The sequence below is a fragment of the Heterodontus francisci genome, chromosome 32 (assembly GCF_036365525.1).
Source record: "Heterodontus francisci isolate sHetFra1 chromosome 32, sHetFra1.hap1, whole genome shotgun sequence".
In the NCBI taxonomy this organism is placed as follows: domain Eukaryota; kingdom Metazoa; phylum Chordata; class Chondrichthyes; order Heterodontiformes; family Heterodontidae; genus Heterodontus; species Heterodontus francisci.
The window spans coordinates 7,675,257-7,699,613 of record NC_090402.1 but is presented as its reverse complement, the minus strand read 5'-3'; the positions used below and the strand labels follow the sequence as shown (position 1 = coordinate 7,699,613).

Below are 24,357 nucleotides of genomic sequence, written 5' to 3'. Positions count from 1 at the left end.
ACCACCAGCTTTGAGATTTTTTTAATGCAAACTTGCAGTACTCAAGAAGTAAAACATGCTACGCACAGTTCGTGTGGAAACTCACAGGAATTGTCTCACTCATTAACCACTTGTCTTGCTGAAGATTTAATTAGAGAAACAACAAACCAGGAAAAGATAACAGAGGCAGAAAGCTCCTGCAGTGAGAAAATGAGAGCAGAGTAGATTAAAACATGTAGCGAAGAGAGCTTGTTGCACAGTAGGTAACCCTCTCTCATCTCAGTCAGAAGACGGGAGGTTCAAGTCCCATTCTTGAGAGTTGAGCACAAAGTACAGGCTGGCATGCCAGGTGCAGTAGTGAGGGAGTGCTGCACTGTTGGATGCCAGATGAGACATTTAACTGAGGTCCTGTCTGCCCTCATGGGCGCACATGGACGATCCCTTGGCCACTATTTGAAGAAGAGTAAGGGGGATCGCTTTGGTGTCCTGATCAACAGTTATCCCTCAACCAACATTTCTAAAGAAAATTATCGGGTCATTATCACATTGCCCGTTTGTGGGATCTTGCTGTGCACACGTTGGCTGTTGTATTTCCTACATTACAACAATGACTACCCTTCAAATGTACTTCATTGGCTTTGGACACCCTGAGGTTGCAAAAGGTGCTATATAAATGCAAGTCATTCTTTCTTTTGGCATGTGTGATGAGCAGTGCTTGTGAGGAAATTACACCAAATTGTTTCTAAAGAGCTGATGTTTCCCAAAGCCAATGGGACTTCAGAAATGACTCTGTAAACTCTGACATGGATCCTGTCTCATTAAATTCAGCTGTAAACCCGAGATGCAAAACAGAACAAAATCCACAGCACAAATCCTTTCTGCTTAATTTATAATATATTTGCATTCTGACTCATTAGGTACTGTGTAAATTTTAATTTGCATTAAACACCTTCAGTTAACAAGTGGATTTTATGGTAAAATCAGATTGGTTCATTCAATCCACTGGGGACTTCGGATTCTAAGAACAAGCTCTTCATTTTTGAACGTCAGCTTCTCATCCTCATTTTCATCATGTCGCAGCTTAATTCCTTGTCCTTTCTCCTCATCCCCAACTTACACAAACTCCGCACCCATCCAGAGATTATTGTAACCCTCACAAAGTCCCGCACCACTGTCACCTCTGTCCTCAGCAGCACCACCAGCAGCTTATATCTCAGAGTGCTGAATTCCAAATCTTCGTCTTTGTCTTCATATCCTGCCCTGCCCACCCCTCGACCCTCTTCCCCAACGCTTGGTTCAGTGGTTGCACTTTCGTCTCTAAGTTAGAAGGTTGCGGATTCAAGTTGCCACTTGAGCCCATGATCGAAGTTGATGCTCCCACTGCAGTACTGAGGGAGTGCTGCACTGTTATACGTGCTGCCTTTCAGATGAGACATTAAACCAAGGCTTCATCTGCCCTCTCAGGTGGATGTAAAAGATCCCACGCATGTCACTATTTCTCCCTGGTGTCCTGGCTAATATTTATCCCATAAACAACATCACTAAAACAGATTACAAATGATTGAAAGAGTTAATAGAATAGATGGAGAGAAACTATTTCCTCTGGCAGGGGGAGTCCAGAACAAAGGGGGAATAACCTTAAAATTGGAGCTAGACCATTTGGGGTGATGCCAGGAAGCAATTCTTCACACAAAGGGGAGTGGAAATCTGGAACTCTCTCCCCCAAAAAACCATTGAGGCTGGAAGTCAATTGAAAATTTCAAAACCATGATTTATGTTGGTAAGGGTATGAAGGGTTATGTAATCAAGGCACCTCAATGGAGTTGAAATACAGTTCAGCCATGATCTAAGTAAATGACAGAACAGGATCAAAGGGCTGAATGGCCTCCTCCTGTTATTATGTTCCACAGGCTCAATGATGATCCCGTCTTCAGTAAGAGTCCCACGGTCACAACTTTCCAACACACTCCCAGCCAGCCTCCCAGCTTATACCCTCCGTAAACGTAAACTCATCTAAAACACTGCTGCCTGTTTCCGAACTCGCATCATTCCATTCACCCATCGCCCTTGGATTTTTTTGAGCCAGACTTCCATTTTAAAATTTTCATCCTTGATTTCAAATCCCTCCATGGCCTCACCCCTCCCTAACTCTGTAATCTCCTCCAGCCCTACAACTCTCCGAGAGCTCTGCATTTTGGCCTCTTGCAAATCCCCTGTTTTAATCAAAGAACAAAGAACAGCCATTCGGCCCTCCAAGCCTGCGCTGATCTTGATGCCTGCCTAAACTAAAACCTTCTGCACTTCCGGGGCCCATATACCTCCATTCCCTTCCTATTCATGTATTTGTCAAGATGCCTTTTAAACGTCGCTATCGTACCTGCTTCCACCACCTCCCCTGGCAGCAAGTTCCAGGCACTCACCACCCTCTGTGTAAAGAACTTGCCTCGCGCACCCCCTCTAAACTTTGCCCCTCTCACCTTAAACCTATGTCCCCTAGTAACTGACTCTTCCACCCTGGGAAAAAGCTTCTGACTATCCACTCTGTCCATGCCGCTCATAACTTTGTAAACCTCTATCATGTCACCCCTCCACCTCTGTCGTTCCAGTGAAAACAATCCGAGTTTATCCAATCTCTCCTCTTAGCTAATGCCCTCCAGACCAGGCAACATCCTGGTAAACCTCCTCTGTACCCTCTCCAAAGCCTCCACGTCCTTCTGGTAGTGTGGCAACCAGAATTGCACGCAATATTCTAAGTGTGGCCTAACTAAAGTTCTGTACAGCTGCAGCATGACTTGCCAATTTTTATACTCTATGCCCCGCCCGATGAAGGCAAGCATGCCGTATGCCTTCTTGACTACCTTATCCACCTGCATTGCCACTTTCAGTGACCTGTGGACCTGTACGCCCAGATCTCTCTGCCTGTCAATACTCCTAAGGGTTCTGCCATTTACTGTATACTTCCCACCTGCATTAGACCTTCCAAAATGCATTACCTCACATTTGTCCAGATTAAACTCCATCTGCCATTTCTCCGCCCAAGTCTCCAACCGATCTATATCCTGCTGTATCCTCTGACAATCCTCATCACTATCCGCAACTCCACCAACCTTTGTGTCGTCCACAAACTTACTAATCAGACCAGCTACATTTTCCTCCAAATCATTTATATATACTACAAACAGCAAAGGTCCCAGCACTGATCCCTGCGGAACACCACTCGTCACATCCCTCCATTCAGAAAAGCACCCTTCCACTGCTACCCTCTGTCTTCTATGACAGAGCCAGTTCTGTATCCATCTCGCCAGTTCACCTCTGATCCCGTGTGACTTCACCTTTTGTATCAGTCTGCCATGAGGGACCTTGTCAAAGGCTTTACTGAAGTCCATATAGATAACATCCACTGCCCTTCCTTCATCAATCATCTTTGTCACTTCCTCAAAAAACTCAATCAAATTAGTGAGACACAACCTCCCCTTCACAAAACCATGCTGCCTCTCACTAATAAGTTCATTTGTTTCCAAATGGGAGTAAATCCTGTCCCGAAGAATCCTCTCTAATAATTTCCCTAACACGGGTTCCAGCCCCTTGGTTCACTATGGCGGGAGGACCTTACACAGTGGTCTTTCCCCATTGAGCCTTTGTGGCGGCTGCCCCAAGTTTTAGTGCGTCCCTCAGCACATAGTCCTGGACCGTGGAATGTGCCAGTCTGCAACACTCGGTCGTGGACAACACTTTGCTCTGGAAGACCAGCAAGTTTCAGGCAGACCAAAGTGCGTCCTTCTCCACTCTTTATCCAAAATTATACTTTATTCATAAAAATCTGTAAAAAAAAATTACAAACCAGTTCCAATTTGACATTCCAGAAAGTGCAAAAGAAATCAGTTTCCTTCGATACAGAAAGTGCGTTTCCTCACAACCCTTCCATTCCATTTCACATGCAATGTACATTTGCATTACACAGCAAAACCATATTTTGGTGCATACAGCCCGAGGGGTTTTATAACATTGGTTCCGTCCTTCACCATTAACGTGCTTTCAGCTGCCTGGGCCCTAAACTCCCTAAACCTCTCCACCTCTCTCTCTCTCTCTCTCTCTCTCCCCTCCTTTAAGACACTCCTCCCTCTTTGACCAAGCTTTTGGTCATCTGACTAATATCTCCTTATGTAGCTCGGTGTCAGTTTATTTTGATAATGCTCCTGTGAAGCCCCTTGGGACATTTTACGACATTAAAGGTGCTATATAAATACAATTTGTTGTTAAGTGCAAGAATTCTAATTTATCAAATCCTCTGCTCATTGCAGAAGCTGAGCTGCGGTTATGTGCTGTGTTTAGTCCTGCTGTTCCTGGCAGTGTTACTGGCCGTGGCAGTGACGGGAGCTCTCCTCTTCCTGAACCATTATCACCACGCCCCGGAGACCCCGCCTCTCATCAGCACCAATCAGGACAAGATGCAGGCCTTGGTCACCATCGACCAGGCTGACAGCTCCAAGATCAACATCTTCATCGACCCCAACTGCCCGGATTACAAGGGCGACCTGGACCGTCTGGAAGGCCTCCAGTCGTCCGTTCTTGCTGCCATGCACAGCCGCGGAGATGAGGTGAAGGCATCCGAGGGACAGGACAGGGCGCTGCTGGTCTCAGTGGCGGACCAGGTGTCCAGGCTTATGGCCCGCACAGCTCAGCTGAGGCAGGATTGCGAGGCCTTGAAACTAGGCCAGGGCCGACTGAGCCAAGAACTGAGTTTGCTCCAGTCCGAGCAAGGCAGGTTAATTGAGGTAAGGCAGTGGAATTCGCACCAGTGAAAGGAAATGAGGAGTCAGATGCTAAATTTCCGGTTCACCTTAAAGCCTGTCAGGTCAGCCAGTTAAGTCCTTAACACACTGACATCGCTATCCACTTTCTCAGTTCCATGGCAGCTGTTCTCTGTCAACCCACAGGATGGGATATCCCTTGAATTGCATTTATCACTGGAATTGTGGAGAGACTTGGAGAAGCTGGGGTTGTTCTCCTTAGAACAGAGAAGGATGAGGGAAAGGTTTAACAGAACGTTTCAAAATCATGGACAAGAATCTGTTTCGAGTGACAGGAGGGTCGGAATCCAGAGGACATGGATTTAAGATAATTGGCAAAACAAAAACAGAGAGGGAGATGAGGAGAATTAGTTTTTACGCAGCGAGTTGTTGTGATCTGGAACACGCTGCCTGAAAGGGCGGTGGAAGCAGATTCAATAGTAACTTTCAAAATTGGATAAATACTGGTAAAGAAGAAATTTGCAGGGCTGTGGGGAAACAGCAGGGGGGAGTGGGGCTAATTGGATAGCTCTTTCAAAGAGCTGGCACAGGCACGTTGGGCCGAATGGCCTCCTTCCTATGCTGTAGGAATAATAAATGATTTGGGAGAAAGTATAGGTGGTCTGATTAGCAAGTTTGCAGACGACACTAAGATTGGTGGAGTAGCAGATAGTGAAGGGGACTGTCAGAGAATACAGCAGAATATAGATAGATTGGAGAGTTGGGCAGAGAAATGGCAGATGGAGTTCAATCAAGGCAAATGCGAGGTGATGCATTTTGGAAGATCCAATTCAAGAGTGAACTATACAATAAATGGAAAAGTCCTGGGGAAAATTGATGTACAGAGAGATTTGGGTGTTCAGGTCCATTGTTCCCTGAAGGTGGCATCGCAGGTCAATAGAGTGGTCAAGAAAGCATACGGCATGCTTTCCTTCATCGGACGGGGTATTGAGTGCAAGGGTTGGCAGGTCATGTTACAGTTGTATAAGACTTTGGTTCGGCCACATCTGGAATACTGCGTGCAGTTCTGGTCGCCACATTACCAAAAGGATGTAGATGCTTTGGAGAGGGTGCAGAGGAGGTTCACCAGGATGTTGCCTGGTATGGAGGGCGCTAGCTATGAAGAGAGGTTGAGTAGATTAGGATTATTTTCATTAGAAAGACGGAGGTTGAGGGGGGACCTGATTGAGGTGTACGAAATCATGAGAGGTATAGACAGGGTGGATAGCAAGAAGCTTTTTCCCAGAGTGGGGGATTCAATTACTAGGGGTCACGAATTCAAAGTGAGAGGGGAAAGGTTTAGAGGGGATATGCGTGGAAAGTTCTTTACGCAGAGGGTGATGGGTGCCTGGAACGCGTTGCCAGCGGAGGTGGTAGACGCAGGCACGATAACGTCTTTTAAGATGTATCTAGACAGATACATGAATGGGCAGGAAGCAAAGAGATACAGACCCTTAGAAAATAGGCGACATGTTTAGATAGAGAATCTGGATCGGCGCAGGCTTGGAGGGCCGAAGGGCCTGTTCCTGTGCTGTAATTTTCTTTGTTCTTTGTTCTGTAAAATTCTGTGCAAGACTTTTCACTACGGCTCCTTCTAGATTCATAAAATACCTTGTCATGGGCGGCACAGTGGCGCAGTGGTTAGCACCACAGCCTCACAGCTCCAGGGACCCGGGTTCGATTCCGGGTACTGCCTGTGTGGAGTTTGCAAGTTCTCCCTGTGTCTGCGTGGGTTTTCTCCGGGTGCTCCGGTTTCCTCCCACAAGCCAAAAGACTTGCAGGTTGATAGGTAAATTGGCCATTATAAATTGTCACTAGTATAGGTAGGTGGTGGGGAAATATAGGGACAGGTGGGGATGTTTGGTAGGAATATGGGATTAGTGTAGGATTAGTATAAATGGGTGGTTGATGTTCGGCACAGACTCGGTGGGCCGAAGGGCCTGTTTCAGTGCTGTATCTCTAATCTAATCTAATCACTGTATTAACAAGAGCCATGAATCAGAGCAGAATGAGGTTAAAATGATCAAGCAATTGGGACGAAAAGCAATTGGGACGAACCTGCAGCAGTAACACGGGGACATTGGCTGTTGGCTTGAAAGACCACGATTGAATCAGGGTTTCAGCGATTGCATCATGGCCCAGTTTTGCATCCCGACCAATTTTCCATCCTAACTTAAAGTCAGCTGTGGCTCAGTGAGTTGCACTCTCACCTCTCAGAGTGGTGGGTTCGAGGCCTCACTCCAGACACTGGAACCCATAATCTAGTTGGACACTCCCAGTGCAGTACTGAGGGAGTGCTGCACTGTCAGAGGGTCAGTACTGAGGGAGTGCTGCACTGTCTGAGAGTCAGTTCTGAGGGAGTGCTGCACTGTCAGAAGGTCAGTACTGAGGGAGTGCTGCACTGTCAGAGGGTCAGTACTGAGGGAGTGCTGCACTGTCGGAGGGTCAGTACTGAGGGAGTGCTGCACTGTCGGAGGTGCCTTCTTTCAGATGAGACATGAAACTGAGGCTTCGTCTGTCCTCTCAGGTGGTTGTAAAAAGATCCTGCAATCACTTTTTCAAAGTAGAGTAGAGGAGTTCTCCCCAGTGTCCTGGCCCAATATTTAAAGATTAACCTGCTGGACACTGTGAGCAACACGGGAGTAACATGATAGCAGCATAAAAGAATTGTAGGCTAATTTGTAATTTTCTTTGATATTTTAAAGGCAGTAGGTTGCTCAAACCTTCTAACAATGGTTGTAAATACTCACAGACCTAAAGGAAATACGATGGCGTAAAGTCACTGCTGTGTTATCCAGGAGGAGCCAAAGTTATTAATTGTTAATTATTCGGCGCGGAAAAGGGCATTGATGAGTCTGTTCGCTTTCCGATTGGCTTTAGAACGCGGGGCACTATGAGGATGGCAACTAATGACAGGAGTGTGGGGGGAGGGCATCGGAGGCTGGAGGTCACTTGATGATAGCTCCAGGAATAGGTCCAACCAGAGTTGGCAACTCTTACACATTCTTATTGTCCCAATTCTCTTCGCCACAGCTACTTTCGGAGAGTCAGGTGAACCTGGTTAAGGTTGTGGGCTCAGTGAATGACGCACTGCACTCCCTCCAGGGAGAACAGGGAGCCATGAGGTCCCATGACAAGGCCGACCTGATGAAAGGACCAGGCAGAGTCCGGCCCAGGAGCTGTCCGAATGGTGAGTCCGACAGCACGTGCACCTTTACTTGTCCTACCAGCTCCTTCATTCCTCCTCACCTCACCTGTCCGTCATTCTTGCCTGTTTTGGTGTGTTTCCCAGTTCACTCACAGCTCGCGGGAGACTGCAGGAGCCTTTTAACCAAGCGTGACTGCGAAAGAGAGAAATAAATTGTCATTTTCATAACCTCAGGACATCCTAAAGAGTTTTACCGCCAATGAAGTACTTCTGAAGTGTAGTCACTGTCATAATGTAGGGAACACAGCAGCCAATTTGTGCACAGCAAGATCCCACAAACAACAGTGCGATAATGACCAAAGAATCGTTTTTTTTTGTGATGTCTGTTGAGGGATAAATATTGGCCAGGACACGTGCTCTGTGAGATCTTTTATGTCCACCTGAGAGGGCAGACAGGACCTCAATTTAACGTCACATCTGAAACACTGCAGTGTAGCACTCTCTCAATGTTCCACTGGGATTGTCAGCCTACATTTTGTGTGCAAGTTGCTGGAGTGGGAATTATACTCCGACCTTCTGACTCAGAGACTAGAATGTGCCCCACTGAACCATGTCTATCAAAGCTATAAGGCTCAGCAAATCAAGCCTGAATCATGAAATAATGTGGGTTTCAGAAGAGCAGCACTTTCCCGTAAAAGGGTAGTGAGTGGGATTGACATACTGATACGGGAAAACTGAGACAGTCGGTCAGGGTCAGTCAGTGCTCTGACTGGGCATCATCCTCACAGAGTGGCAAATGGACCATTCCTACCAACCCTACACATGCAATAACAATGATGTGCATTTATATTGTGCCTTTCGGGTAGTAAAAGCGATTATCAACAGAATTCGACACTGAGCCACATAAGGAGATATTAGGGACAGGTGACCAAAAGCTCGGTCAAAGAGGTAGGTTTTGAGAAGCATTTTAAAGGAGGATAGAGAGGTGGAGAGGTTTAGGGAGGGAATTACAGAGGTCAGGGCCCAGCAGCTGAAGGCACGGCCGCCAATGGTGGAGCGATGGGAATTGGGGATCCACAAGAGGCCAGAATTAGAGGAGCGGAGATATCTCGGAGGGTCCTGGGGCTGGAGGAGGATACAGAGATAGGGAGGGGCACGGCCATAAAGGGGTTTGAAAACAGGGATGAGAATTTTAAATTCACGGCATTGCGGGTCAGTGAGCACAGTGGGTGACGGGTGAACGGGACATGGCGCGCAGTGGGTGACGGGTGAACGGGACATGGCGCGCAGTGGGTGACGGGTGAACGGGACATGGTGCATAGTGGGTGATGGGTGCCAGTTCAGATACTGACGGCAGACTTTTGGATGGAGCTGAAGTTTACAGAGGGGGTGGAAGATGGCAGAGTGGTCACGAGAGTATTGGAATAGTCAAGTCTGGAAGTAGCAAATGCATGAATGTGGGGATTGGAACACTTTCATCAGTTCTTAGGTTGCCCACAGGAAGTTGAATTCACATTAAATAACTCCCCTTACACTTAAAGAAACATCATATTCATTAGGTGTTGCGTGGGTGTTAGATTTGTGAGGAACAGGAGACTTCTTACCTTGCACTCCCATTTAAAGGTGATAATTGCACAAAAATATTCTGAACAGAAAATATCTGGAAACCTGTCTTTAATTCTCAAGTCTGGTGCCTGTCATCCCATCTGTTCCCAATTGTAGCCAATCAGTTCATAATCTTTACCGTTTTCACTCCACGCAAAGTTCTTTAATGTACTTCAGTTAGTAGTGCTGTCACATGAGTCAAGAGGTTGTGGGTTCAAGGCCCCACTCCAAAGAATTGAGCACATAATCCAGGCTGACACTCCCAGTGCCGTGCTGAGAGAATGCTGCACTGTCAGAGGCGCCATCTTTCAGGTAAGACATTAAACTGAGGCCCCGTCTGTGTTGTGTGATTGCCTTTAAGAGTGATGTCCCTTTAAGAGCTTTGTATGCTAATGAGCTATGTGCCAGGATGCAGTCATGTGACTACTTGCCAGATTCACTCTGTAACTGCAAAACTAAGAGGCAAGTTCTGTAAATAGGTACTCATAGTTTAGCTGTTTAATAAACCTGTTTGAGGTCTTCAACAACCTGGACTCCACGCATCTCATTTATGTTGCATCAGACAACATAAAAAGCTTCTCATTACAGTCTGCCCTCTCGGGTGAACTTAAAAGAACCCATGGCACTATTTTAAAGAAGAGCAGGGGCATTCTCCCTGGTATCCTGGCCAATATTTATCCCTCAGTCAACATCAAAAAGACTATCTGCTCATGATTTCATTGCTGTTTGTGGGATCTTGCTGTGTACAAATTGATTGCTGCATTTCCTACGTTCCAATAGAGACTACACTTCAAAAGTGCTTCATCAGCTGTGAAGCCCTTTGGGCTCTATAGAAATACAAATCTTTCTTTTAACTCTTCACTTTTCTAACCTTTAGTGGTCATTGTCATTCTAAGTGGACATTATAAATGAGCCCACTAAACCCTCTCCTCCTCCTTTGGAAATCCCTTGCAGGCCCTCGCCCTAGAGACTGCTATGACATCTACCTGAAGGGACAGAAGGAGGATGGAATCTATTCTATTTTTCCTACCCACTATCCGGCAGGATTTCAGGTCTCCTGTGACATGACGGTGGCCGGGGGAGGCTGGACTGTGAGTACTTAACCCCGGCTTGCAAAATCCGTGTTAAAAGTCTTCGCTTTTGTTTGAAATTCCATTTTCTCAAATCCCATTCCATTCTCTCTCTCAAATCCCATTCCCTTCTCTCTCTCAAATCCCATTCCATTCTCTCTCTCAAATCCCATTCCATTCTCTCTCCTAATCCCATTCCATTCTCTTTCCTAATCCCATTCCTTTCTCTCTCAAATCCCATTCCCTTCTCTCTCTCTAAATCCCATTCCATTCTCTCTCTCCTAATCCCATTCCATTCTCTCTCAAATCCCATTCCATTCTCTCTCAAATCCCATTCCATTCTCTCTCCTAATCCCATTCCATTCTCTCTCAAATCCCATTCCATTCTCTCTCTCAAATCCCATTCCATTCTCTCTCAAATCCCATTCCATTCTCTCTCTCCTAATCCCATTCCATTCTCTCCCTCAAATCCCATTCCATTCTCTCTCAAATCCCATTCCATTCTCTCTCCTAATCTCATTCTATTCTCTCTCAAATCCCATTCCATTCTATCTCCTAATCCCATTCCATTCTCTCTCTCAAATCCCATTCCATTCTCTCTCAAATCCCATTCCATTCTCTCTCTCCTAATCCCATTCCATTCTCTCCCTCAAATCCCATTCCATTCTCTCTCAAATCCCATTCCATTCTCTCTCCTAATCTCATTCCATTCTCTCTCAAATCCCATTCCATTCTCTCTCATAATCCCATTCCATTCTCTCTCAAATCCCATTCCATTCTCTCTCAAATCCTATTCCATGCTCTCTCCTAATCCCATTCCCTTCTCTCTCAAATCCTATTCCATTCTCTCTCAAATCCCATTCCCTTTACTCTCAAATCCCATTCCATTCTCTCTCTCCTTATCCCATTCCATTCTCTCTCCTAACCCATTCCATTCTCTCTCAAATACCATTCCATTCTCTCTCAAATCCTATTCCATTCTCTCTCAAATCCCATTCCATTCTCTCTCAAATCCCATTCCATTCTCTCTCTCCTAATCCCATTCCCTTCTCTCTCTCCTAATCCCATTCCATTCTCTCTCAAATCCCATTCCCTTCTCTCTCTCAAATCCCATTCCATTCTCTCTCAAATCCCATTCCATTCTCTCTCAAATCCCATTCCCTTCTCTCTCTCAAATCCCATTCCATTCTCTCTCAAATCCCATTCCATTCTCTCTCCTAATCCCATTCCATTCTCTCTCAAATCCCATTCCCTTCTCTCTCTCAAATCCCATTCCCTTCTCTCTCTCAAATCCCATTCCATTCTCTCTCAAATCCCATTCCCTTCTCTCTCTCAAATCCCATTCCATTCTCTCTCCTAATCCCATTCCATTCTCTCTCAAATCCCATTCCATTCTCTCTCAAATCCTATTCCATTCTCTCTCCTAATCCCATTCCATTCTCTCTCCTAATCCCATTCCATTCTCTCTCAAATCCCATTCCATTCTCTCTCTCCTAATCCCAATCCATTCTCCATGCTCTCTCACTGGATCTCTGCACTCCTCCAATTCTGGCCTCCCACAATTGGCAGCCATGTCTTCAGATACCTGGGCCTAAATCCTGGAACTCCCTTCCTAACAGCACATGTACCCACACCACATGGACTGCAACGATTCAAAAAGGCAGCCCACCACCACCTTCCCAAGGGCAATTAGGGATGGGCAATAAATGCTGGCCTAGCCAGCAACACCCAAATCCCATGAGTGAATGAAGAAAAATATGACTTCCTAAATCTATCTGCCTCTCTCTCCTTTCTTTGTGGCACTCGTTATAACCTACCTCTTTGACCAAAGTTTTGGCCATCTGTTCCAGTATCTCTTTATGTCCCTCGGTGTCAAATTTTGCTGGATAATCTCTCCTTTGAAGCACCATGGGATATTTTGCCTCATTAAAGATGCTATATAAATACAAATTGTGGATGTTGTATTAGAGTTGGCTCTTACACTGGTTGCCAACCCTCCAGGTTTGGCCTGGAGTCTCCAGGATATTGAAGATTTATCCCCAACCAACTGCTGCAAGTTATGGTAATGGCTTGGGAGGCCTCCACTCATCGACTAAACAAATCCTGCATTTCCACACTCTCCTTCCAAGTCAAAGGGAAGGAATATTAAGGGACCAGCAGGATTAGTCCATCCAGCTTTTTGACGGACTTTGGATGGAAGTCTGGAGAGGGAGACTCTCTTCCTTTACATGTTCTGACTTCAGTAATGTTGCTGTTTGCAACACGAGGGATAGAGATCTTCACAGTAGTTCCCATATTCCTAACCTTTTGTGGACACAGCTGCAACAACATACATCATAAGTGAGGGAGCCCCTCTAGTTCATCGTTCCTTCAAGAGCTACAATTCCCACCCACCCCCTCCCTGGTCACCGCATCTAATTGCCTTTTGAATCAATGGAGATATTAGTCTCCGCAGGTTTTGATCACTCTATGATTAGAGGTTCTCTCTGACATTGGTCCTGAATTCACCTGTTACCAGTTTGCATCTGTCCCATTGTGCTGCCGTCATGGTTTGACTTCAAATACTGACTCAGGATTTACCCTTTGCATCCCACCCAGAATCAAACATCCCTCCAGCCATGGCTCAGTGGCAAGCATTTATACCTTTGATGTTGGAAGGTCATGGGTTTGAGTTTCCTAATCCAAAGACAATCCCAGTGTAGTAATGAGGCTGCACTGTCGGAGGGTCAGTCTTGAGGTAGTACTGCACTGTCGGAGAGTCGGTACTGGGGGAATGCTGCACTGTCGGAGGGTCAGTACTGAGGCAGTGCTGCACTGTCAGAGGGTCAGTACTGAGGGTGTGCTGCACTGTCAGAGGGTCAGTACTGAGGGTATGCTGCACTGTTGGAGGGTCAGTACTGAGAGGGTGCTGCACTGTCGGAGGGTCAGTGCTGAGGGAGTGCTACACTGTTGGAGGTTCAGTACTGAGGGTGTGCTGCACTGTCAGAGGGTCAGTACTGAGGCAGTGCTGCACTGTCGGAGGGTCAGTGCTGAGGGAGTGCTACACTGTTGGAGGTTCAGTACTGAGGGTATGCTGCACTGTTGGAGGGTCAGTACTGAGGCAGTGCTGCACTGTCGGAGGGTCAGTACTGAGGGAGTGCTGCACTGTTGAAGGGTCAGTACTGAGGGTGTGCTGCACTGTCAGAGGGTCAGTACTGAGAGGGTGCTGCACTGTCAGAGGGTCAGTACTGAGGCAGTGCTGCACTGTCGGATGGTCAGTACTGAGACAGTGCTGCACCTTCAGAGAGTCAGTACTGAGGCAGTGCTGCACTGTCGGAGAGGGCTGTATGAGGGAGTGCTGCACTGTCGGAGAGGGCAGCACGGTAGGAGCACTGCACTGTTGAGGATGCTATCTTTCAGCTGACAGGGCCCCATCTACCTTCTCTCTGTACCCATTCCCTGGGGGGATTCCCACCTGATTAGCCATGATATGTAGAGAATTGGGGACTGCACCTTGTGACTTTTTTTTTGCTAGATTTTGAGTACTTGTTGGCAGTGTTTATTTTTCACAGCTCTCCTTATATCTCATTGCATTTTCCACAGGTGTTTCAACGGCGGAAGGATGGATCGGTGAATTTTTTCCAAGGATGGGATGCCTACAGAGATGGATTCGGGAAGATTACAGGAGAGCACTGGTTGGGTAAGTGTTCAAATGTTTTATTAGGAACAGGATGAGGTCACTCAGCCCCTTCGAACCAGCTCCACCATTCAATTAGATGACGGCCGATATGCATCTCCACTCCACTCACCTGCCTTTGCTTCATATCCCTTTGTACACAATAAAAATCTATTGTTCTCAGACTTGGAAGCTCCCATTATTCCCCAATGTCCACAACCTTTTGCCGGGTGGAGCGTTTCTCTGATCTTGTAGATTCATCTCCTTTTCGGCATTTAAGTTGAGCAGGAGGCATAACCTCTTGCCTGCACATCAGTTTTGTGATGTCATGCGTTGACCCCCTCTATTCCTTTCGGAGATTTCCCCCGGTATCTCTGCACGGGGACTGCTTTTTGAAAGGAACGTGAATTTTGTAGCTCGTCAGGTGAGTGAGATCCCAAGGGTAGGAAACTCCTGCCTAATTTTCCATCCAGCACCTCTTTAAGCATATCATAGTGTTACGATCAACCGCTCCTGTCAAAGCCCCCAATCAAAATATACGATTCTGATTGTGGTGGGAGAATTGCACTGTTAATTCAATCCCGTTGCTCCACAGATCGCCTAACATATCATTTAAAACTTTCCAAATTGAAGAAAGACCCAACCAAATTGTACTATCACCCAACCAAATTAACCCTCGAATGAGGCTAACCAAACCAGGTGTCGTTAAATCAACAAATTAACTCTTTAATTAGAAGAACTAAATTCTTAAACACTATGAAGATAGAAACATTTAAAATGGAAAAAATTAGAGTCCTTGCAAATTTACAGTCCAATGTTGCTTGAAGTCCTCACAGAATGTTGCTTTCCTTCTCCAGCGAATTTCAACTATTAACGACTTGCAAACACTTTCAACAGAATCCACTTTACTTTAGAGTTTTTGAGGGAGAAACGATTGTCACAGTCTAACTTCCCTTCCTTCATTTTAAATTACCAAAGATCTCTGTTTTGGCTTGACTGTTTTTAGAATTTTGAGAGATAATAATTAAACAGACTAAAATCCTCTTCAGTTTAAATGGTTGAGAGCTCTTTCTTCAGGTGCCAACACCAGCTGTGTCTGTATGTCTCTGTGTCTGTGTTCTGTTAGAACAAACTGTCTTCAACTAAAAAGCCAGTTCAAAACTGAATTGTAACAAATATATCGCATGAGACTCACTCCCAGTGGCTGTATCTATGGTAACGAGAATGCACCCTTTGAATCGCAGTCTCCAAATGGCTGTTTTTAAGGCAACGAAAATGCACCCTTCTATAACTCCTGAGGCTTGCCAGTTCTTAAAGCAATACTGATCCTCTGCAAACCTTAAAGGCAAACCGCATATTCCCCAAAAAGAACTACAGGACCATAACAATAGTTAACCCTCAACCGACATCACCAAAAACAGACCTCAGGACGTCCCAAAACACTTTACAAGCAAAGAAATACTTTTGAAGTGTAGTCACTGTTGTAATGTAGGAAACACAGCAGTCAATTTGTCCACAGCAAGATCCCATAAACAGCAATGGATTAAATAATCACTTTTTCGTGGCGTTGGTTGAGGGATTAAATATAGAATCATAGAATAGTTAAAGCACAGAAGGAGACTATTTGGCCCATCATGTCTGTCCCTTCAGCTGCTTATCCAATGAAAGCCATGATTAAACCTGCCTCCACCACACTCTTAGGCAGTGTATTCCAGATCCGAACCACTCGCTATGTAAAAAAGCTTTTCTTCATGTTGCCTCTGATTCTTTTACTAATTACCTTAAATCGGTGTCCTCTGTGTCTTGAACCTTCCACCAATGGGAACAGTTTCTCTCTATCTACCCTGTCCAGACCCCTAGTGATTTTGAACAGCTCCATCAAATCTACTGTCAACCTACTCTTCCCTCAGGAGAGCGGCCCCAGCTTCTCCAATCTGTCCTCGTATTGGCCCAGGAAACCCGGAAGAATTCTTATTTCTTTGAAATAGTGTCATGGGATTTTACATCCATCTGAGAAGATAGATAGGACCTCAGTTTACGAACGTACAAACATACGAATTAGGAGCAGGAGTAGGCCATTCGGCCCCTTTGAGCCTGCTCCATCATTCAATAAGATCATGGCTGATCTGATTGTGGCCTCAATTCCACTTTCCCGCCTACCCCCAATACCCTTTGACCCCATTGTTGATACGAAAATGTCTCATCCAAAAGCCAGCACTCCCTCAGTACTGCAGCAGCGGGGTGAGCCTAGATTATGTGCTCAAGTGCCCGGTGTGGGACTTGACTGCATAAACTCAGAAGCGAGAGTGCCAACCACTGTTGACCCTCCGCTGTGGGGTGAAAGACTTCAACAGTTTGCCGTGGTTCACCGACATAAAAAACAACAGTTGCACCTGAAAGGTAATTAAGCTCCATGTAAAGATGCTTTGGAATACTCCAGAAGGATCGGCTGAGGCTTTGTGTAAATACTTCAGCCCCTGTCTTGTTTCAATCGATTGGGTTCCTGGTGCAAAAATCCCACAAGGTGAAGCAGCTGGCTGGTGGTTTATTATTATATAAACACAACATTGCCTGCTCCACAGGGGCTACTGATACCTGTCAGATTGAAGATGGTTTTACTCTGCTGATTTTAGCTGGGCGAATTCTGAATACACAATCGTGCTGGATCAGACATTGATGGTTGCTGCATGTTGTCAAGGCCAGCAATCCCTAAATCACTTGAGGGACTAATAACTCAACTACTTTCTCTAATTAAACATTATGTCCAGGTTAAAGATGCAATTTTTCTGTAACCAACGCAATGTTGTTTAACTTGATGTATCTCTCCCCACTGCTCAGTATTGAGACCCAAGCAATTTCCATATATATTTATATATATACATTTCCTGACAAAATCCAGGAGTTGAATGAATTCAGGAGATGGTCTCAGGTCCGCCTTTGAAGGTGAGACAGTTGGCATCACTCTTCATCCTCGGTCACTGCTCCAGGGGTAAAGCTCCCGTCTGCGTTGCTCTTTGTAAGCTTTTACCCGTGTGCTATTTAACCCAAGTGGGAAACCCATTTGTTTTATTTGATGTGAAAGAAATAAAGAAAGACTTGCATTTCTAAAGCACCTTCAGGATGTCACAAAGCACTTTACAGCCAACGAAGTACTTTTGAAGTGTAGTCACTGTTGTAATGCAAGAAACACAGCAGCCAATTTGTGCACAGCAAGCTCCCACAACAGCAACGAGATAACAAACAGAAAGTATTTTTTTTTTCTCCAGTGATGTTGGTTGAAGGATAATATTGGGGAGGACACTAGGGAGAACTCTCCTGTTCTTCAAATAGTGGCCTAGGCGTGAGATCCTTTGCATTCACTGAGAGGGGAGACAGTGCAGTGCTCCTTCAGTACTGCACTGGGTATGCTAGTCTGGATTGTGGATTTGAGTCTTTGGAGTGGGTCTTGAACCCCCAGTCTTCTGCCTCGGAGATGAGAGTGCTACACACTGAGCCGCAGCTGACAACCAATGACTGCTGCACAATAGGAGTTGATGAGATGGTAGGAATGGCATGCAGGATCTGCACACTGGCCCCACTATCTGCCGCAACGCTTCGGGGTCCGGTCCCTTCAATTGGATTTCGAACTCCCATTCTTGAATTATAATTCCTCCCTCAAACACATGTCACTCCACACGCTCACAATGAATTCTGAGCCCCCGTTTTCATATCCGGCAAATTCACAGCAGCACAGTAGGAGCACATCAGAGGAATTCCCAGCTGCAATGTCTGGAATCCTTCTCTGCTCCAGATAACCTCCTCTTGACACCAATAACTTTCTCCTGCATCCCCACCCCCCCACCCCCCGCCCCCCGATAACCTCCTTCTGCCCTCATTAACCTGCTCAGACCCCTGATAACCTCCTCCTTCCCCCATTAACCTCCTCATACCCCCCGATAACTTCCTCATGCCCCCTGTTAACCTCTTCTTGCCCCATTAACCTCCTCCTGCCCCCAATAATCACTATCACATGTAATAGTGCCATATTTTAAAAGTGGCAAAGTATAATACTTTTACACTGTAATATACCACATTGTAATATACCACTGTAATAGTGTCACACTCTAATATATCATTGTGATAGTTCCACACTGTTACAGTGCCACACTGTAATATACCACACTATGATAGTGCCACATTGTAATATAACACACTGTAATAGTACCACACTATAATAAACCACACTGTAATACACCACACAGTAATATGCCACACTGTAAGAGTGCCACACTGTAACACACCACACTGTAATACACCACATTGTTTAATATACCACACTGTAATACATCACACTGTAATATACCACACTGTAACACACCACACTGTAACAGTGTTACACTGAAATAGTGCCACACTGTAATATACCATACTGTAATACACCACACTGTAATACACCACACTGTAATATACCACACTGTAATATGCCACACTGTAATATGCCACACTGTAATACACCACACTGTTAAATGCCACACTATAAACAGTCACACTGTAATAGTGCCTCACTGTAATAGTGCCTCACTGTAATACACCACACTGTAATATGCCACACTGTAATACACCACACTGTAATATACCACACTGTAATATGCCACACTGTAATACACCACACTGTTAAATGCCACACTGTAATACACCACATTGTAATATGCCACACTGTAATACACCACACTGTTAAATGCCACACTGTAAACAGTCACACTGTAATAGTGCCTCACTGTAATAGTGCCTCACTGTAATACACCACACTGTAATATACCACACTGTAATAGTGCCACACTGTAATATGCCACACTGTAATAGTGCCACACTGTAATACACCACACTGTAATAGTGCCACACTGTAATACACCACACTGTAATACACCACACTGTAATAGTGCCACACTGTAATACACCACACTGTAATACACTACACTGTAATACTGCCACACTGTAATTATGCCACACTGTAATGCACCACACTATAATACACCACACTGTAATACACCACACTGTAATTGTGCCACATTGTAATACACCACACTGTAATTGTGCCACACTGTAATATACCACACTGTAATAGTGCCACACTGTAATACACAACACTGTAATACACCACACTGTAATAGTGCCACACTGTAATACACAACACTGTAATACACCACACTGTAATACGCCACACTGTAATTGTGCCACACTGTAATACACAACACTGTAATACACCACACTATAATAGTGCCACACTGTAATACACCACACTATAATACACCACACTGTAATGCGCCACACTGTAATTGTGCCACACTGTAATACACAACACTGTAATACACCACACTGTAATAGTGCCACACTGTAATACACAACACTGTAATACACCACACTGTAATAGTGCCACACTGTAATACACAACACTGTAATACACCACACTGTAATTGTGCCACACTGTAATACACAACACTGTAATACACCACACTGTAATAGTGCCACACTGTAATACACAACACTGTAATACACCACACTGTAATAGTGCCACACTGTAATACACAACACTGTAATACACCACACTGTAATACGCCACACTGTAATTGTGCCACACTGTAATACACCACACTGTAATACACCACACTGTAATAGTGCCACACTGTAATACACCACACTATAATACACCACACTGTAATAGTGCCACACTGTAATACACAACACTGTAATACACCACACTGTAATAGTGCCACACTGTAATACACAACACTGTAATACACCACACTGTAATACGCCACACTGTAATAGTGCCACACTGTAATACACAACACTGTAATACACCACACTGTAATACGCCACACTGTAATTGTGCCACACTGTAATACACAACACTGTAATATACCACACTGTAATAGTGCCACACTGTAATACACAACACTGTAATACACCACAATGTAATACGCCACACTGTAATAGTGCCACACTGTAATACACCACACTATAATACACCACACTGTAATAGTGCCACACTGTAATACACAACACTGTAATACACCACACTGTAATAGTGCCACACTGTAATACACAACACTGTAATACACCACACTGTAATACGCCACACTGTAATTGTGCCACACTGTAATACACAACACTGTAATACACCACACTGTAATAGTGCCACACTGTAATACACAACACTGTAATACACCACACTGTAATACGCCACACTGTAATTGTGCCACACTGTAATACACAACACTGTAATACACCACACTATAATAGTGCCACACTGTAATACACCACACTATAATACACCACACTGTAATGCGCCACACTGTAATTGTGCCACACTGTAATACACAACACTGTAATACACCACACTGTAATAGTGCCACACTGTAATACACCACACTATAATACACCACACTGTAATGCGCCACACTGTAATTGTGCCACACTGTAATACACAACACTGTAATACACCACACTGTAATAGTGCCACACTGTAATACACAACACTGTAATACACCACATTGTAATAGTGCCACACTGTAATACACAACACAGTAATACACCACACTGTAATTGTGCCACACTGTAATACACAACACTGTAATACACCACACTGTAATAGTGCCACACTGTAATACACAACACTGTAATACACCACGCTGTAATAGTGCCACACTGTAATACACAACACTGTAATACACCACACTGTAATACGCCACACTGTAATTGTGCCACACTGTAATACACAACACTGTAATACACCACACTGTAATAGTGCCACACTGTAATACACCACACTGTAATACACCACACTGTAATACACCACACTGTAATAGTGCCACACTGTAATACACAACACTGTAATACACCACAATGTAATACGCCACACTGTAATAGTGCCACACTGTAATACACCACAATGTAATACGCCACACTGTAATAGTGCCACACTGTAATACACCACACTATAATACACCACACTGTAATACGCCACACTGTAATTGTGCCACACTGTAATACACAACACTGTAATACACCACACTGTAATACACCACACTGTAATAGTGCCACACTGTAATACACAACACTGTAATACACCACACTGTAATACACCACACTGTAATAGTGCCACACTGTAATACACAACACTGTAATACACCACAATGTAATACGCCACACTGTAATAGTGCCACACTGCATGTGAAGACGGTTCACATTTTCTGAGGACTGATTATAAGTCACATCGTTCTGTCGGCTCAGTTAATACTCTAACCCTTTGGCACTTTCTTAACCTGTTCTGGGTCACAGTGAATCTGATGCTGACATTTATCAATCCTTCATACTGCCAACTACATGATTCATCATGTTTATTGGAAGTAAATCTTCTTTCTCTCCTTAGGTTTGAAGAGGATTCATGCTCTCACCATTCAGTCACACTATGAGCTCCGTGTAGAGATGGAAGACTTTGAGAACAGCACCGCCTACGCTCAGTATGGGACATTTGGGATCGGACTGTTCTCTGTCGACCCAGAGAGGGATGGCTACCCATTGACTGTGGCAGAATACGCTGGAACTGCAGGTCCCAACACCCTTTATTGACTGATTCAAGAAGCAGACACAGTGAGACCCTCCTGGGTCAGGGGAGAATGAGCAGGGTTATCGGGGGACAGGAGGAAGTTAGTGGGGTGGAGGGCAAGAGGTTATTATCTTGTGCATTGGGAGGTTATCGGCAGAAGAAGGAGATTATTAGGGATCACGAGGAGACTGTTTGGGGGCAGGAGGCAATTATCAGGGCGTACCGAGTTTGACAGATAATCCAGTAGTTTTTGAAGTGCAATTACTGTTGTAACGTAGGAAATACGGGAGCCAATTTGCGGGCAGCAAGATCCCACAAATAGCAACAAGATACTGACCAGATAATCTGATTTATTATTGATGTTGGTTGAGGTATAAATATTGCCCGGGAGGTCGGGAACAGCTCCCTAACTCTTCTTTAATAGTGCGACAGGGATCTTTTACATCCACCTGAGACGGTAGACGGGGCCTCAGTTTAATGTCTCATCTGAGAGACAACACCTCCAACAGTGTAGCACTCCCTCAGCACTGCACTGGAGTGTCAGTCTCGATTATGGACTCAAGGCTCTAGAATGGGACTTGAACTCACATCTTTCGGATTTAGAGGCAAGACAGCTACTCACTGAGCCATGGCTGACAACCAATGATTGCTGAGCAGTAGGAGTTTTCAAATGGTAGGACTAGCACCGGCAGTCAGCGGGAGACTGAGCATCATTCGATGGTTACAGTAACTGCTGGTTTCTCTCCTCAGGGGACTCCCTCCTGAAGCACAGCGGCATGAGATTCACCACCAAGGATCGGGACAACGATCACTCGGAGAATAACTGCGCCACCTTCTACCGTGGGGCCTGGTGGTACCACAATTGCCACACCTCCAACCTCAACGGCCAGTACCTGAAAGGCCATCACACCTCGTACGCAGATGGCATCGAGTGGTCCTCCTGGACTGGCTGGCAGTATTCCCTTAAATTCGTCGAGATGAAGATCAGGCCGAAGAACGGAGGCCACTGACAAGAGGTTTCGCAATGTGACCTTTTAACCCTTGATTGTTGCAAAGTATTGAGTCCATGAAACACTTTCATGCAAAACACTACATAAAAACTCACACACACACACACACATTCATTCACACACACAAACAAATTCACTCAACACTCAGACACATTCACACACAGACACACAAACATACTCATTCACACTCACAGACACAAACTCACTCACTTTCACACACACACACTCACAGACACACACACAGACACACACTCACTCATTCACACACTCCCACAACACACTCACTCACACCCACACTCACTCATTCACACACTCACATTCACACTCACTCACACACACTCACCCACACATTCTCACACACTCATTCACACTCACACACGCATTCACAGACACATATATATATACATGCAGACATATCCAGACACACGCATACATATAATATATCGCTCTGTGTGTGTGTGTGTATAGAGCCCTGGTTAGACCACATCTAGAGTACTGGGTACAGTCTGGACACTGATTCACCAGAATGTTATCAGGGTCCAACAGTTCGATGAAGAGGAGGTTAGACTATGGTATACTCCTGCACCTGTTTCTTATGTTCTGATGTTCCAGATTATATAAACTAGGCTTGTAGTCCTAGAATATAGAAGGTTAAAGGGTGATTTGATTGAGGTTTTATAGGATTTTGTAAGGGTTGATAGAACCTTTTTCCCACTAGTTGGGGAGTCCAGGACAAGCGGACACAACCTTAATATCAGAGCCAGGCCATTCTGGAGAGAAGTTGAGACAAACATCTTCACACAAAGGGTGATAAAAGCGTGGAACTCTTGTCCCACAAAAAGCAGTAGCGTCTGCTCAATTCATAATTTAAAATCTGATATGGATAGATTTTTGCTCGACAAGGGTATGAAAGAATATACAGCCAAGATAAATGAAATTAGAATGCAGATCAGCCATGATCTCAATGAATGGCAGAACAGACTCGAAGGGCTGAATGGCCTACTCCTGTTTCCATGTTCCTATATATATATAGATGTCTGTGTGCATATCTGTTGCGAGCTTCTGCTACGGTGACAACTCAAAGCATTCATCTCATTCTTTAAAATGTTCTGGTTCTGGTCGGCCCATCCGTACTTTTAAGATATTAAAGGGAATAGTTAGGGAAGATAGAGAGAAACGATTTCCACTGGTTGGGGAGTCTAGGACTAGGGGGCGGAGTCTAAAAATTCGAGCCAGACCTGGGCGGCACAGTGGCGCAGTGGTTAGCACCGCAGCCTCACAGCTCCAGGGACCCGGGTTCAATTCCAGGTACTGCCTGTGTGGAGTTTGCAAGTTCTCCCTGTGTCTGCGTGGGTTTCCTCCGGGTGCTCCGGTTTCCTCCCACATGCCAAAGACTTGCAGGTTGATAGGTTAATTGGCCATTATAAATTGCCCCTAGTATAGGTAGGTGGTAGGAAAATATATAGGGACAGGTGGGGATGTGGTAGGAATATGGGATTAGTGTAGGATTAG

General features: G+C 45.1%; 1 protein-coding gene across 1 annotated transcript; it reads left to right on the top strand.

Annotated features, from left to right (window-relative positions):
- The first annotated feature begins 366 nt into the window (after window positions 1-366).
- LOC137347454 (fibrinogen C domain-containing protein 1-like) lies at window positions 367-24,016 on the top strand. Its single transcript, XM_068011897.1, has 8 exons — window positions 367-531; window positions 964-1,125; window positions 4,281-4,754; window positions 7,803-7,959; window positions 10,477-10,613; window positions 14,175-14,271; window positions 21,659-21,838; window positions 22,586-24,016. Exons 1-8 carry the CDS (start codon window positions 367-369, stop codon window positions 22,843-22,845), a joined length of 1,632 nt encoding a protein of 543 aa, XP_067867998.1. The 3' UTR covers window positions 22,846-24,016.
- The last annotated feature ends 341 nt before the right edge of the window (window positions 24,017-24,357 follow it).

Excerpts from the sequence above, each read along its gene's own strand:
- LOC137347454 (XM_068011897.1), top strand. The coding sequence starts at position 367 with ATGAGACATTTAACTGAGGTCCTGTCTGCCCTCATGGGCGCACATGGA. Across the intron at positions 1,126-4,280 it reads GCACCCATCCAGAGATTATT|AAGCTGAGCTGCGGTTATGT; the intron begins GTAACCCTCACA and ends TGCTCATTGCAG. Across the intron at positions 10,614-14,174 it reads TGGCCGGGGGAGGCTGGACT|GTGTTTCAACGGCGGAAGGA; the intron begins GTGAGTACTTAA and ends CATTTTCCACAG.